This window comes from Dryas octopetala, chromosome 1 (genome assembly GCF_963921425.1).
Source record: "Dryas octopetala chromosome 1, drDryOcto1.1, whole genome shotgun sequence".
Classification (NCBI taxonomy): domain Eukaryota; kingdom Viridiplantae; phylum Streptophyta; class Magnoliopsida; order Rosales; family Rosaceae; genus Dryas; species Dryas octopetala.
Window position 1 is genome coordinate 11676136 of NC_141366.1, and position 16543 is coordinate 11692678.

The 16543-nt window shown below is 34.4% G+C and overlaps 1 protein-coding gene and 1 pseudogene across 2 annotated transcripts; both read right to left on the bottom strand.

Moving 5' to 3' along the window:
• Positions 1 to 828: 828 nt before the first annotated feature.
• Positions 829 to 5702, bottom strand: TBL41 (TRICHOME BIREFRINGENCE-LIKE 41). The gene is made up of 5 exons (XM_086230211.1): positions 5293 to 5702; positions 2851 to 3022; positions 2139 to 2314; positions 1793 to 1951; positions 829 to 1189 (listed from the first exon to the last, which is right to left on the bottom strand). Exons 1-5 carry the CDS (start codon positions 5571 to 5573, stop codon positions 898 to 900), a joined length of 1080 nt encoding a protein of 359 aa, XP_086086337.1. The 5' UTR covers positions 5574 to 5702; the 3' UTR covers positions 829 to 897.
• A 977-nt stretch (positions 5703 to 6679) lies between these two features.
• On the bottom strand, positions 6680 to 15872 carry LOC147297874 (putative leucine-rich repeat receptor-like serine/threonine-protein kinase At3g14840; annotated as a pseudogene). The gene is made up of 23 exons (XR_015120092.1): positions 15521 to 15872; positions 13475 to 13546; positions 13281 to 13349; positions 12921 to 12992; positions 12747 to 12818; positions 12521 to 12592; positions 12332 to 12403; positions 12166 to 12237; positions 12001 to 12072; positions 11847 to 11918; positions 11654 to 11722; positions 11360 to 11419; positions 10973 to 11029; positions 10851 to 10886; positions 10666 to 10706; positions 10168 to 10547; positions 9827 to 10025; positions 9207 to 9356; positions 8777 to 8895; positions 8438 to 8648; positions 8076 to 8313; positions 7586 to 7736; positions 6680 to 7363 (listed from the first exon to the last, which is right to left on the bottom strand). The product of XR_015120092.1 is annotated as a putative leucine-rich repeat receptor-like serine/threonine-protein kinase At3g14840 (transcript).
• Between the last annotated feature and the right edge of the window lie 671 nt (positions 15873 to 16543).

Here is a 16543-nt window from a genome sequence, read left to right on the forward strand (position 1 = left end):
AGTCAACTTTTTTTTTTTTGGTCAGGAAATTTAAAAGTCAATTTTAATTAGCACTTTTTGAAAAGGTGTTGAAAAAAAGTGTTGCCTCCTTAACACTGTAATATTAAAATATGTGGACTGCATACACTAGACTGTATTTCAATTATATATAATAATTTCATAAAAAAAGTAATCCCACATTTCACCTGTCCCAACTCTCCATCATTTCATGTATGGGGATGTCATGTCAATACTTCTTCTCTAAAAGATGAAAGATTGTGGTATCCGTGAATCCTATACTAAGGCCTTGGGTCTTGGGTCCTACCATAGATCGATCATTTGCTAGACGATAAGGGAGGAAGAAACCAAAGAATTCCTTAATTAATAACAACTTTGAAAATAACACGTATACTATACAGGAAATTTGATGCTCTTGGAGGGAAAATAAAACCTTGTTTCAACTTGAGCTTATTTTCTCTTTTGGAAAAAGTATTTATTGTTTATTTTTGACAAAATTAATTCTGTTATTGTTTTAAAATAAATAATAGATGAGGATATAATTAGAAAATTGACACTTTTTATTTCTAATTTTTAATTTACTTTCTCAACATTACTAAATACAGAAAGAAAATTTCATATTTCATTTCCTACAAAAAATACAAAAAAAATTAATTTCGTGAACAAAACGGACACTTCATTTGAGCCACAACATGTCAACAACTCATTTGAGAGATGTACAATATATGGGAATGGACATGGTCACCACAAACCATGGGTTGGCCGAGCCCAGCCGCGATGCCAATTGTAAATCACAGCAATACCTGGCAATTTTCTGAATATCAATTTAAATTTTATTATTTTTCAAGAATGTGTCCAATTTTCATCCTTCGGAAGTATATATAAAATGAATAATATTGTTCAAAGAACATAATTGTAAAGAATCTCGTTCCAAGTATCTGGAACTCCACAAAGACACCAATGACTACAATCCATTCCAGTCTGTCCCAAGCCATAAATGGAAGGATGTCCATCTTTACGCAGCAGCGAGAGGTTTGTAATATCCAGCAAGGTGACAGGCTTTGTTATTTTGCTTAAAGCACTCTTCACCACATCCACAGCTGGTGGCAAACCTCCTGGATATGTCGACCCAAGCACAGGTTCCTTCTGCCCTACACAACTCTTTGCTCTTGGTTCATCCCAAAGACTGCCACTAAAATCAAAATCAAAATGAAAAAGAGTCAAGACTTTTATTATTGAGAGGAACTTACCTGTCCCGGTGACACAGGGACAGGTGGTATCCCTCCCCAATCTCTCTTTCTTTTTCTTTTTCTCTCTTTTTTTTTAACAGGGCTAACACATGTCCCTATAACAGGGACATGTAAGTTATCTCTCCTTAATCTCTTTTTATCAACGACTGACAACCGTGCAGGCCTAAAAGTAGATAAAATTAAAAATTAAAAATTAGAGTTTAGTATATGTGCTTATAAGTCATGGGCCTCTCCACCCATTGCCAATTGGTTTTGGATTGGATGCTCTAATTCTATCACAATTAGTTTTGGGTTGGATGCTCTAATTGTATCACCAACAGGGACATGTGGTATCCCTCCTCAATCTCTCTCTTTCTCTCTAATAGGGATAACACATGTTCCTATAACAGGGACACGTAGTTATCCCTCCTTAATCTCTTTCTATCAACGACTAACAACCGTCCAGACCTAAAAGTAGATAAAATTTAAAATTAAAAGTACAAGTTTGTTTGAAGATCCAATGCTCAATAAGTTAGATAATTAAATCTAATGAATGAGGAACTTACTTGTAATGAGAGGGAGAAATTCCTTGGAAGAAAACCTTAGTTTTTGCAGTATCAATGTTTGAATCCACCCATCTACCCCAAGTCGAGAGTGCCTTCTCAAAAGCAAGCATGCGATCTATGTCTTTGCTAATCCTGCCTCCTACTTCAACATAATCCCATCTGCAAAATTATATATGAATTGTTAACTAAATTTTGTAGAGTAACGTTCTCTTGTCAAAATATCAAATATAATGCAAGCCACGAGCGCATCCAGATAAAAATTAGATTAATCAATGGTTCAAATTTACAATCTTATTATTGAAAAACATTCCGAATTTTTTATAGTAATGCATGGGTTTAGACTTACGGTTGAGAGGGTCCTCTGCGACCCCACCAGTGCCATGTGTTGAAAATGAGCATGTCAATCCCCATCCATAACTTGCCACTCTCAATCGAATCAAGCTTCAATATCCTGCCAGTCTTTTCTCTTACAACATCTACTAGATATACATTACGGTCTAGCATCACTTTAAGTCCATAATCCTGTAGTGTTCAATGTAAATTTCACTATACCATTTACCAAAAGAAATAAGAAATTAAGAGGACCACATATTTCATGTTTCACAAAAGTTCACTATATAGGTCAAGTTGGCCAAGGGAAGTGAAAGAGGAAATTTCACGTGAGACTTAACACGGACCCAGACATGGTCCTAACCAATTAATTTTGATGGAAAATGACTTCCCCATCCCTCTATCATTTTCCCATTAATTTGCTTTGCAATGCCACAAGATAAGAAAATGGATGAAAATGATCGAAAACTGAGCTTCATCGACTAGTATAAGATGTTCACTTACCAAATTGATGTGACTTCAGTTGAATTAAGTTGCGGTTGGATATATAATTAAATTAGGTACGTAGCATTCTATTGTGAAATAATCCAAACAAAAATCTATCAGATCAGTAGTTAGTATTTAGAGTTTAATACTATAATATATGTCAGACTGTTTCTTAAAAAAAAAAAAAATTATTTCAAATATAACAGGTGAAAATGGCCAAAACAAAATGGGAATTGGCATACCGTAAATGTGAAGATGGATACATCATTGACTCTTGTGACATTGTATTTGGCATCTGGCACGGCTGAGTGAAGCATGCATGTCAATGACTGCCATTGATTTCGGCTCAATGAATCTCCAACGAACATGATGCTCTTCCCTCTAAATCTTTCTAAAAACTCCTGCCCGTCAACTCTACAAAACCAAAGCAATAATTGTCAAAATTTCAGTTTGGGTGTCCATGGAATTAACTAGCTACTTAATTACAGTCGTTGAACTACTAGCTAGCTTTGAAGTTAATAAGCATGCATATATCAATAATGCTACTTTTTTGGCAAATAAAAATTTATGGACAGTAAAAGAGGGCTACGGATTGAGCAAAACATTTGGTGACCAAAACAAGATCGAGCAACCAACCCAAATGGGCAACAAAGTAAAGCTGCACCAGCAAGAAGCAACTATGACAACCAACGGAGGGTAGTGGTAGCTAGAGAGATGCCCACTTGAAAGCAAATTAATTTCAACGATCCATAATCATTATTCATTATGGAGGGACCTCTCACCCTCCGTGACAACTTCCAACTCCTATAAAGTTCAATAACAGTAAATTGCCAGGCTGGTACAGCGCATATATGCATAAGGTAAAGGTGTATAGAATGTAGCTCTCACATCTAGCTTCAAGCTTGAAAATATATGTAACAGTTATTGTAAAAGAAACGTGTTGTATATATAAACTCGTTATATGCAACAATTTCTCCTATCAGTGGTGGAGATATAGCTTAATTAGTAAGTTTTTTACTTTATAAATCATACATGGTGCTATTCATTTTAGATCTTATATATATATATATATATACTAATATTGTGATTATATATGGTTTAAACAATATTTAAGCACTTAACCTAATTAAATGATAACGTTTGGACCATAGCATAAGTAATAATGAAAATATAAGCGGAGATCATATATCATAAACACCACTGGCGGCTACACACTATTTAGGGGGTCAATTGATCGACCCCACCAAACTAATTTTTTTTTTGGTTAAATTTAAAATATGAAGAAGATACAAAAACTGATTGATAAAATATCTTAAAGAGAGAACTTTAAGAACTAGGAGGCATGCTTCTTTACAAAACAAATTTCTGGATCTGCTGCTGTACACACTCCTCCATCTATAATGACAATGGCCAAAAAAAAAAAGTCCTTCCTAGAATGGCATGTTTAACTATAATTTCTTTTTGTCTTGGCATGGAACCTAATAACATGGTTAATAATGCTATAAGGGTGAGAAGAACATGCACCCGGCCTTTTGTTTGGGTCAGAGACCAATAAAATACATGATCATGCACTAGAAAGAAAAGTAGTAGTAGACCAGGGCAGCTAGACAATTAATTAAAAGTTTGAAACTATAGAGCATGCATGTTCCATTGCTACAACTCACATGATACAATATGACATATCCCCACCGCAGAGCCCCGTGAGCTTTAAGGCTTTAATAAATAATGTCATTAGTTTCACTGCCACGTGGACAGTGGTGAGTGGACGGGAAGAATCTATGTATCATCTTATATACTGTGATTATCACATTATCACAATCACAGCTAGCTCACAAACCAAAGTCCAAAGCTGTAATGTCTCCAATGAAAGGCTGCCAGCACTGACTTTTTCCATGCAGCCAAACATAAGATTTCTCTGGAAAATCATTGTGAGTGACAGAGTGAGGCAGTGGGGCACTTTATTTATTTATTCCTGTGGCAACAGCTCTCTGCCTGTCTGCCACAAATATTTTGGTTTTCTAAACAACATTGATCTGCTAAGTGCACAGGATGTCTCTAAAGTCCAAGAAGGAATTATATAAAATTCACTTCATGTGATGTAGTTAGACCACTTACATACCGACACATCTAAGTTGTCAAAAAAAAAAAAACAGAAAAAACCTTGACGATTATGAACTTACAATTTTTCAGTGATATATAGCAAAAAAAATTATTGAAAACTTTTGGAATTCAAATTAGCATTCAATTAGCCTAAAATAAGGTTGAATCGGGGTATATGTAGTATTAAATTATTAATTAATTAGTTACCGAAAGAAATACAATACTATATTATTACTTACTAATTACATGAATAATTCAATTGGCCCAGTTTTGAATTTTATACTGCCAAGCAATACCGTTACGCCATCATATTCATAGTTAAGCATCATTAATGGTGATAATTCTTAGCATTAAATACCAATAATATTGGGGCCAATGGTAAGTAGGTCCAAATGAAAGAATTAGCTATGTAGAAAATAATCTTCTTTTAATTTTCTTCACAATTTTCATCTTGAGCAAACTAGGAAAATAAATAACCAATAAAGATGAGCACCAAACCATGCAATAATGCAATACAGCAAGAAAGACAATAAGTAGATGAAGAGCAGCAGAGAGTAAAGAGAGTAAGACATGAAGATATATACCTTACTAAGTTACAATCATGGGGCTGCCATCTGTATTTGGTGTAAATCTGGTCAGGCCGGCCATTCTTTTGGCAGCTGAACTCGCGCTCAATGAAGGGACACGTGGAGGGATTGTAGAGTGGGTAGGACTGGTCCAGAACCCAACTCCCTTTGAAGAAATCACACTCAGTATTTGCACCATTTGTTTGGTGATGGTGAGGCAGTGGAACAACGACGACAGGAAGAAGAAGAAGAAGGAGAGCTATAGTAACACAAAAACAGCTATGAACCCATGAACCCATTTCTGACTAGTCCTTGTAAAAAACACCGAGAGAGAGAGAGAGTAATGGAAATGGGACTAGAAAAGTAGAAACCAGTCTCTCTCTCTCTCACAGAGTCACAGAGATACAGAGTCTCTTGTTCTCTCCTATATTTATAAATGTCTGTCTGTATATGAAGAGAGGATGATGTGAGTTGACACTTTATTATTTCCTTTTCTTGTGGTGTAAATGAGGGAAACTCATTTAATGGTATCCATTCCATTCTCCCATTAAGGAATCATATCCTCTTTTACCTTATATAAAAAAACTCCACTTCAATTTTTTTTGAAATTCGAATTCGAGACCTATCATGTGTAAGGATAAATACTCTTAACTACTAGAGTTACATCTTGTACAGACATTACATGTGTACTGTGGGGAGAATTAGCAACAAGGAAAAATTAAAGTGAAATCATAATGCAGGGGGATTTCAGATTTGTTTCCTATTATGAAGAAGAGAGATTAAATAAAAAAGAATTTAAAAAGAAAGAAAGAGAAAAGGTACTTTGGGTAGTTACTTACGGGTAACGTAATAAGATTCCAATGTGTTAATTAGTCACTCATCTAATTAGTGACCCTTCCATACCTTTTACCTTGTCCATTCTAATTTAGTGTTTTCCTCTTCTTTAATTCAATTCCATAAATACATAGAGACACAAGCATTGATTTGTAAATGACTGTCATGAGAAAATTATGAAAGGCTGGACAGACGCAAGGTTACACAAAAAGTTTTGTTGTCCATTTGTAATAGTTGTTGGAGCATTAGAAAAGCTGCCAGAGATGACTTTATGCTATCCTCTTGAGCTGTCCAAGCTAATAAGTCCATGCCTTCTAAGATTCAAATTGCACAACAAGTTCAAAAGTATATTGTTATGCAGCAGACTTGTTAAATCCACCATTGACCATTCTTATAGCATTCTACTTTCTATAACAAGTGGGAAAACCCCATTTGATAGTAGCACGCAAGCATTCAGAATCTAAGATAGCAACAACAAGAAAACTTTGCTGCCTAGTAATGAATTCAATTTTCTTCAGACTGTGAAACTCTGCCCTGAAGTACAAATTTTGACTTAATTTGTAAAGCAAACTTTTGAGGAACTGATTGAAACAAATGACAAGATATACCAGTTTCTATGACGGAGCAAGTTCATCAAAAGGGTTTATCCAATGTAGTCATTACAGTAATCTAAAAAGACAAGGTGATATAAACAGTTGATTTAACAATTAACAATTCATGCTGTAAAACTTCTGTAACTATTCCTTCAAATTATATTTCCAAACAAAAAAAAAAATTATAGAGGAATTACAAATGGTTTATGAACATATATGCTTGAGGGCAAGGTTTAGTTATACTGATAACCAATCAAGACAGCTTGCTCAATGTCTCTGATTTCTGTTCTCCCAGTATCTGAATCAAGATTGACTGGATAGAGATCTTGAGCAGATGAAAATGAAGCAGTCCAGGGCCATTCAGTTGACATAGTTTGTGTCTGGCTATCACTCTTGGTCCCTTCAAAAATGGTTTCAAAGTGTTTCCTCATTGCATTGATCTTATTACTTGAGGCAGTTGGATCTAAGACCAACTCCTCAACTGCAGCCTTGCCTTCAAGCATGCTCACCACTGAAGACATGGTAGGCCTAACTGCTGCAGAGACATTAGAGCAAAGGAGAGCCACATTGATTGTAAGCATCATCTCTTCTTTATTATAGTCTGAGCCCAACCTTGGATCCACTAGGTCCATCAAATTCCCTTTTTCTTTTAGAAGAAGTGCCTAGTAACAGAAAAATACAAATAGCAATATAATCTATCTTAAAATTGATTTCAATTTCAATGATTCAAGTACTGCAATATATATAAGATTTATAGAGCTTTAAGGCTCTTTTTTATTCTAGGAAAAAGAAAACAAGTACATCTTTTTAGTGTTGTTGAGAAAACAGAGAAAAACACCTCCAAAACAGCAACATTAAAAAAGGGAGCAGTAGATTCATGTTACCCAATCAAGAAGATAAAAGCATTCCTCCTTTGACCGGTAAGATGTGTTGCTCCTCCCACTAACAATTTCCAATACAACAATTCCAAAACTATAAACATCTGCTTTATCAGTTAGATAACCCCGCAATGCATATTCGGGAGCCATATATCCGCTGCAAAATTAGGAAGTCACACATCATTTCCACACATCTATCCCAAAAAAATAGTAAAAATACTACTAATCCTAAAATAGTAGGGTTTTTCCTAGTTGAATGCTTAAAATGCAATAGGAGAGAGATAGAGAGAGAGAGAGATGAAATAACAAAGCTGTATTGAAAGAACAAATCTGCTCTTGAAATCTCTTGGAAGATCTGGTTAAGTTGAAACTTATATAAGGCAAAGAAACCTTCCGTTTGTTCCATCTTCTTTTTCCTATTTCTCTGGACTCATTGGAGTGGAATGAAGATCAAGACAAAAAGTATAAGAAAATAAATTAAAACATAGGGACTCACCAAGTTCCAGCAATCCGGGTGCTTATGTGGGTATTATCCTGTTCATCAAGCTTGGCCAATCCAAAGTCAGATATCTTTGGGTTAAAATCTCTATCAAGAAGCACATTAGTAGCTTTGATGTCTCTATGAACGATCTTCAATCTTGATTCCTCATGGAGGTAAGCCAAACCTCTTGCTATACCAACACAGATCTTGCATCTTGTTGGCCAATCCAACTTCAACTGACTTTTTTCTGGGCCTTCAGTTTATCAAATTAATAAAAAGTAGTTATAAGAAACATATTTGTTTATGAAATCTTGTTTAGCCACCTGCATGAACCGAAAGAGTGTAGGTATAGAAAGGTATACAAGAGTAATATTTACCAAACAAAGCATGTCCAACATTATTATTTTCCATGTACTCGTAGACAAGTAACAGTTGATTTCCTTCAATACAGCATCCATAGAGCTTGACAAGATGAGGGTGTTGCAGAGCAGAAATCATGCCTATCTCATTCAAAAATTCACGATTCCCTTGCTTTGATTTGGAAGAAAGCTGCTTAACAGCAATTATGGTGCCATCTGAAAGAAGGCCCTGCATTTGAGTTACATAGTCAAAATCCATTCACTAAAGCACAAAGAAATTTAATAAGGAACGGCTACAACTAATCAAATTAGCTCAAATGCAGTAGATGAATTAAAATGACTGGTTCTGAAGAATACCTTGTAAACAGAACCAAAACCACCTTCTCCAATCTTATTGGCTATGTTAAAGTTGTCTGTGGCAGATTTGATCTGCTTCAAGCTAAATTTACCAGTTTGCAAGTCCAGACCCTTTAAACCTATACCAGAAGAAGACTCATATAAGAAATTGTGTCTCAAATTTCAGAATGATAGCATTCTTATTTGTAAATATCTCAAGACAGATTCAAGTCCTTGAAATTTAACAAGTTCAGTGGACCAATACGCAGGCACATTTTGTATCATGAGTTTCAACGATATAATACTATAAATAATTATCATCTTACAAGCGTGATAGTGCACATGTTATGTGTGTGCCTAACTATATATACATGAAAAGTCGTACAAAATAACATAGATATACATCATAGAAATGAGAAAAGACAACCATTATAACATCAACTGCAGATACCTTGCTCCAAAGTATTTTTCTTTTCTAGGAAGCGTCTCATCCAAAGAATAGCTTTATTAGAATAAAGGATTAGTAATATATTGAAGACGACTCCTCCAGCGACAATTCCAACCAATACACCTATAGATATGCTACTTCCTTCTGATGAGCCTACCACAAGATGAATAGCTTTATTAGAATAAAAAATTCAACCCTTTGGTGCAACCTTAATATAATTAGATGATAAGAGAAATAATTTTGCTGTCTAATTTTCTTTAGATGCTTATATATATATTATATGTTTCGTTAGGTGAAAATGAATATTTTCATGTAAATACTTAAAAATTAATGTTGAATTTCATTGCATTTAAAAGCACATACTCGTCACCTACAAAGAAATGCATTCAGTTATGTGATGAGCAAACTAGGAAAAAAAGTGTGAAGAATTGGGTCAAAGGTCCAATAATGGGATGGAATAAGACTCAGTTCAAAAGTGCCAACAAAAATCAAAAGAAGCACCCAGAAGAACTAAAGTCGGATCTTTAATTTAACTGTGTTGAAATATGAAACTGTACATATGAGAAACTCTCGATGGTCTACATATAGTGATTAGAAGAAGCTCATAGCAGTGTAAAACTTACTAAGATCTGCATAAATAGCTGATATAAGAGGACCATAGAGTACTCCTCTAAAAGGAATACCTGTTGTCCCTTTCCCAGCCCAATACAAACGGATCTCCAAGGTTTTATTAGTTACAACAGCAGGAAATTTCCTTACGACTTCCTTACCAACCCCACGTGCTTCTTCTGCAATATTGAAATCCTTCAGCACTAGTTTCCCCTGCAATATGCTAATTCAATTACTTAATGTTTCAAGCTCGTACTAAATAAGTTTTATATTTTCAGTCTTGACTGCAATCTATTACATGTTCTTACTTGAAATTTGAACATGTCGTACGTGGAAGTGTATGTGAATAGCTAACCTGAATGTAAACATCAAATACACGTCTTCCCAGGCTGCTAAATGTTGTGTCATTTGTAAATATTATCTCCGCAAAATGGAGATTTACTTTGTAGTTTCCATTTCCCAGACAAAACCCATAATAAGTTAGAGAGATGGGAGAACCGCGGGCAGTCGTGTACAACTCAGGGTTGGTCATAGAGAGTCTAGATGAAGTATTCCAAATATAGTTGTCTCTATTGTCATTATCATCAGGGATGTGACCCGTGCTGCTTAGTGCCCAATTTGTGTGCTCGACAAATGATGAAGCTCCAACTGAATCTGTGTCATCATAATATGGTGTGGGATCTCCATCAACAGTTACTTTAGGTCCACCACAATTTATATGAAGAGAGTACCATGCTAAGAAAAGCAAAGAGAGAGTAGTAGCCAATGAGACCAAAAAGACTCAATTCCAGAAGAAAAAAAAAAAGCAATTATTTCTGTTATTTCTTTTTCGCATAGTGGAAATCCAACTTACTTTTTGGACATGATGCACTTTTCATACATGGAATTGTTCCGCTGATAGAATAATGGAGGGTCCAGAAGAAGTCAGCAAGATAACATCATAAAAGAAAATGAGTTGCAGAATAAGATTTAAGAAATACACAGGAATGCCAAGTAAATTTATGATGCATGCTTTCAGAAGATGAATCTGAAACTTACGAACTATTGCCCTTTGAAGAGCTTGCAAACAAGTTCCTGTAGAAATTAACGCAGATTGAAATGTTAAGCTTGCTCTACAAGACAGACACAAATTAACTTTAGGATAATGAAGAGATGCTTACAAGCCCTGTCCTGAACAAACAGCATTTGGGTTGGTGAAGTTGTTATATGAAAGATCGCTGCAAAAAAAGCGCTAGGATGTAAGAATATTATATATCTTTTATTAACAATTTTCACCACTCATAGGTGATACGTGTCTGAGCTCAACAATAAAGGTACACCATAACATATGAAAAGTCCTATCTAAGTATGCTATCAACAATTTCATGCCAGTGATCACGAGAAAATACCGAATGTACAGTTAATGCCTATTTCGTAAGTATAATTGAAAATCAAGCTCCACACTACAAAGTCACACTATAATACATGTACTATGCTTTATCAAGTAATAGATAGCATAAATTTCCTTAGTACAAAACTAAAGATTAGCATTTGGAAGAGAAGCTTACACATAGCCTCCTGTCAGCCAATCAGGCACCAATCCAGTTAGCAAGTTTCCAGTTAAGAACCTAAGCATAATTTATACCAAAACAAATCAGTAAAGAATGTAGTGTTCATTATTATGCAAGTGTATCATGGTTAAGATTTGCTAAAATGATTTTGTCAATTCTGAGTGCATTAGATCAATATCTTTTAGCTGAGAAACACTTCCAGCTAGTTGGGCAGGGTGTGACATAACCATTAAGAATGTCTGCCTGAATTTTGGTGTAAGAAAGTGAAGATCTGTTATTCAAATTGCTTACATGTAATTCACCTTTAGGTTAGCAAAGCTTGGTGGAACTTCTCCAGTTAGCTTGTTAAAGCTAAGGTCTCTGCAAACAAACATATAAGAAATGTATTTTAGAGATCCTTAATTTAATTAGCAGAATAACATCTACTAATTAAGTTACCTGAAGAGAGGAAAAAAAAAAATGGAACAAAGACATTTATACTGACAAAGTTTTCAAAGTTGTTATTTCCCCAAGATATGGAGGTAGCTGTCCCGTAATATTGCAACTCCTCAACATCCTGTAACAGAAACACTAATCTTTGAGTTTGCAAAGAGTTATTGTTGAGCAAGAAATTGTGTGTCATGCTAGCATTAACTCACAGTGTCTTCAGTTTTGTCATATCCTTAAGTTGAGGTAAGGGTGCTTCAGTTCCATTCAAGTCAGTAATTCTCCTGCAATGTTAAAATTGAACCATGAATAAAAATTACATAATTGCTAATATATTTGAGTTTATAAATGGCTATGAAAGCAAAAGCCAAACTAACAGGTTAGTTAATTCTTTCAAAAGAGAAATGCTGGAAGGAATTGGCCCCGTCAAACCACTAGCCTGGATCTCTCTGTTCCAACAAGTCATAATTTGAACTGAATTAGTGATAATATAATTTTCAGAATTAAGTAACAGTAAAGATAAGGCATAAAGAAAAGACTCACATTCTTTGGAGATTTGTCCAGTTCTGAATAAAATCAGGTATCTTTCCTGAAAAGTTATTGTCACTTATCCGGCTGTATAATGATGGAAAAAGGAAAATAATACCAATTAATCTCAGGATGCAATAAATAATGACTAATTTTGGTGTTTTCAAAACCTTAATAAAAGGAAAAAGAATAGTAAGAGCTTACAAGTCCTTTAATGTGGTAAGGTTGGCAAATGTTTCCGGCAACTCCCCAGTAAATTTGTTTGAGGAAAGAATCCTAAAAAATTAAGGAGAGAAAACAGTTATACTAAAGATAAAGAAATTAATGATTTACTGGTGATAACATCCAGCACCTGTCTACAGCAAAGCCAACCAAAATAAACAAAATATTTGTTATCAGGGTGCGTAAAATTTCAAATAGGGCATCATACATTCTTTCTATGTTGGACAAATTCCCAAGCTGCAAGGGAAGAACTCCAGAAAACATATTCATATCGATGGCCCTACACAAAACAAATTCAATTCCATTCATTAAAAAAAGTTGTTTAAGAATCTTCATGCAATCAAGTTGGGGGGGAAGAAACAAATGAGTAATCAACACTCACAAACTTTTCAGGGTGGTGATGTTTCCAAGCTCTTTGGGGACAGAACCTGTCAAACGGTTTCCAAGAAGGGAACTGCAACAAAACTTACATGTTAGACTCACTTTTATGCAAAAAATGGTTCATTCACATTAAAATGGCCTTCAATATGAAATGCAACTACCCCATATGTTAGCTTCAACATTTATGATACAAATGGCTCGTGAACACTGAAGAGCCATCAATATGAACAAACTCAATGTCTTAGATTCATTGTTTATGAAAGAAAGGGCTGAAGAACATTGAAGTGCCACTAAAATAATACGAACATGGCATGAATTTCACAGAGAGAGAGAGAGAGAGAGAGAGAGAGAGAGAGAGTACATGTTGACAAGTTGCATGGATCCCCATTCTGGAGGGATGGTACCATTCAGGTAGTTGCGGGTGAGGTCACTAAAGGAGAAGGAAAGAAATGAGTTAATGAAATTAGACTAAAACATATATAATGACTCAAAATTATTTTTTGCTTGCTTTAATTATATGACTCAAAGTCGGAGTAGTGACAGTGTAATACGTACATTTGTTGGAGATAGGGGAGCCTGACCAACTCTGGTGGGAGTGTTCCAGTTAAATTCTGAGCTCTCAGATTTCTGTGCTTCAACAAAAAAGGGAGTTTTAAAGCTTAATTGCAATTTAACAAACACCTGTTACGCAGTTATGCTGTGCCTAAGAGGAAAGACTACACAGCCACACAAGGTAACTGAGACCAAAACATATCAAATTATAATGAATTACAGAAGATACTTACATAAGGTAACGTAATTAAAGAGGTAGTTAGACAAAGCCGGGATTTATTTTTTATTTTATTTTCTAATGAACTGTTGTTCAAGAAATTCGATTATTCGAACTAAGCTCGGACTTGAACTCATGAAACGTCTTTGAACAGAATAAAACTTGTACAATTATAAAACACAAACAGTTATATAGTGCATTTGTCATAAGACACCATCCTAAATGGGGCATTTTCTGTGAAATGAGGTTGGTCTAGTTGGTCAAGTACAATACCTCTTCCTATACACTCGGTTCGAACCCTCTCTCTCCCTGTAATTAAAAAAAAAAATGGATGTCCTATGAAAAATCCTTCACAATGAAGTGATGAAATCCATACATCGTGTGAGAATCCTCCATAGGACCAAAAAAAAAAAAACTAAAATGTGAGAGTAAAATTGAAAATCTCAAAAAAGATAAAAAAGTTGCGAGGTAGTTAGTGTATTTGACAACACTTGATAGGGCCATAGGCTAGGGCCGACCCATTTCGTATGTTTCTTAACAGGCCATAGCCTTGCCCGTGGACCGGTCCATTACCTTGGACCCATTTTTTTATTTTTCCATTCTCGCTAAATTACTCCTTCAGTCCTTCATTCTCTCATTTCTCAACCTCTCTCCTAATTTCTCTTCATGTTTTTTCGACTTATCCGCTTATATATATATATATATATTTTTTTTTTTCAATTCTTCATCTCTTAGCTGCTATACGCTATAAACATTCGTTATACAAGTCATGGTCAAAGTAGACTTTTGGTCTTCCAGCTAAACATGTAGATATTATTAGTGGCAACGGGACCTCATAAACTTTTTTTACGGTCTTCATTTAATATAATTGGAAAACAACAGAACTTGCATATAACATTGTATATAATCATACTTTTACAGCATTTCTTCATATATTAGTTATGTGATCATTTATTGTGAAAAAAATAATATGTACATTTATTGCATGTAAGTTTTTCTCTACATATGTGTGATACATGATGACTCGAATACTAGTATCTTATTATTATTATTATTTTTTTTTTATATATTGGAGAGAATCAAATTATGGACTTAGTCTAATTCTAATTCTTATACCACCCGCCTTCACCACTTGGGCTAACCCCAAGAGCCTAGCATCTTATCATTCTAACTTCTCTTTCACATGAAAAGTCAAATTTACCAAAAAAAAAAAAACACAAAAATATAAGAATAATAATTGTTTCCTAATGAGTCATTCATTCTTATAATTCAATCATATAAGTATATAACTTAACACGTATTAAGTTTTTTAAAAAAATTCTTATAAGCATATCAATTGTGGGCATATATAAATATGAGAAAGATGAGTAATTGAATTATAAAACACCTATTATAATTCTTTTGAGTTACTATAAGATATTTGTGAAAAATTTTAAATATCCGAGATAAATATATTGTTGACAAGAGTGAGTAATGATATGTCAATCAATGTTTCTTAATTATTCACCGACATCATGGACAGGGCTATGGTTGAAGCTATCAATTGGTTCACCATGACTCCATGAGTGCATGATCAGTGCACTATCAAATTCCTAATCAAATACAAACCTATATATACTTCGTCCAAAAAAGAAATACAAAACTATATATAATACTGATCAATTTTATTGGGTTTATAACTTTATATAAAGTAAACACCAATCACTTAATTTCCAAAAAAGTAAATACTAATTAAACAAAATTAATCAGATCATTTGGGATGACTAGTTAGGTGTAAATTCCATGTGACGTCTGTGAGAGAGAGAGAGAGAGAGAGAGAGAGAGTTACAAACATCTCGGTAATATGGCAAAGGAACAATTGCAGGAGACTTCATTATAAGGGGATACTTCCTTGTATGGGTCAAAAATAAAAGGAATTCGGCCTTCCAAGCATGGATCTGCATTTAAATTCCAGTTCGTCTTCCCCAGTGCCTCTGCTATCTTACCAAAAGCAAGAGTTGCATAGCAAACTACCAACAGAGAATGAAGAAGCAGATCAAGCCAAGGGAAGAGGTACATAATATTCATCATTTTTTTTTCCAAAGGAAGACCTACACATTTGAAGGAAAAACTATACGCACAAAATGAGTTTGTACATGCAGGACAGGGAAAGAGAAAGTGATGAGAGCTAAATAGCTAGCTTGAATTATTATGAGTGTATACGAAAGATCGAATATGGGTATTATGAACACCTTCATTTTTCGTTTGCTTTATAAGTTTATGACAATGAGTCTACGAGACAGACAAGAAAAATGCAAGGCCCAGCGAAAACATAGAGCGGAGCCCACATACTCAAGAGTCGAGACACAAGAAGTCTACACCAAAAGTCTTTTTATTTGGGTCGAGTATAAATTGGGTGATGCTATTTAGCCCCAAGTAATTCATTAATAGTTCCAACTAGGGTTGGCCTTTGGTTTGATTTTTACCAAATCGACCGGGTATCGACCGAAATTTATTGGTTTGGTAAACTGATTTTCACTATTCGAAATTCAAAAATTTGAAAAAAGTTGGTAAATCAATCGATTATCAAAAAAATCGAAATATATACAAAAAACCGAAACAATTACCGAAATTTAGTTTTCTATGCTTATATAATACTATTATGTTAATGGTACCATAAATATTAAACTACTAATATTATAAACAATTACAAGAAAATATAAATGTATAATATTTTCATATTAATATTATCAAAGTGTGAGTTAAGATATGTTGGAATATGCCCTAATGTAAATCATTTTAATAAACGTATTGTGTATATTTTTAACATCACGGGCAAACTTGTCTGTTATGTTCCATTCTTCATATACATACTA

Coding starts and splice junctions, on each gene's coding strand:
- TBL41 (XM_086230211.1), bottom strand. CDS start 5,573: ATGGGTTCATGGGTTCATAGCTGTTTTTGTGTTACTATAGCTCTCCTT. Junction 2,315..2,850: donor TATCCATCTTCACATTTACG/GTATGCCAATTC, acceptor TGAACACTACAG/GATTATGGACTTAAAGTGAT. Junction 1,952..2,138: donor CGCAGAGGACCCTCTCAACC/GTAAGTCTAAAC, acceptor ATAATTTTGCAG/ATGGGATTATGTTGAAGTAG.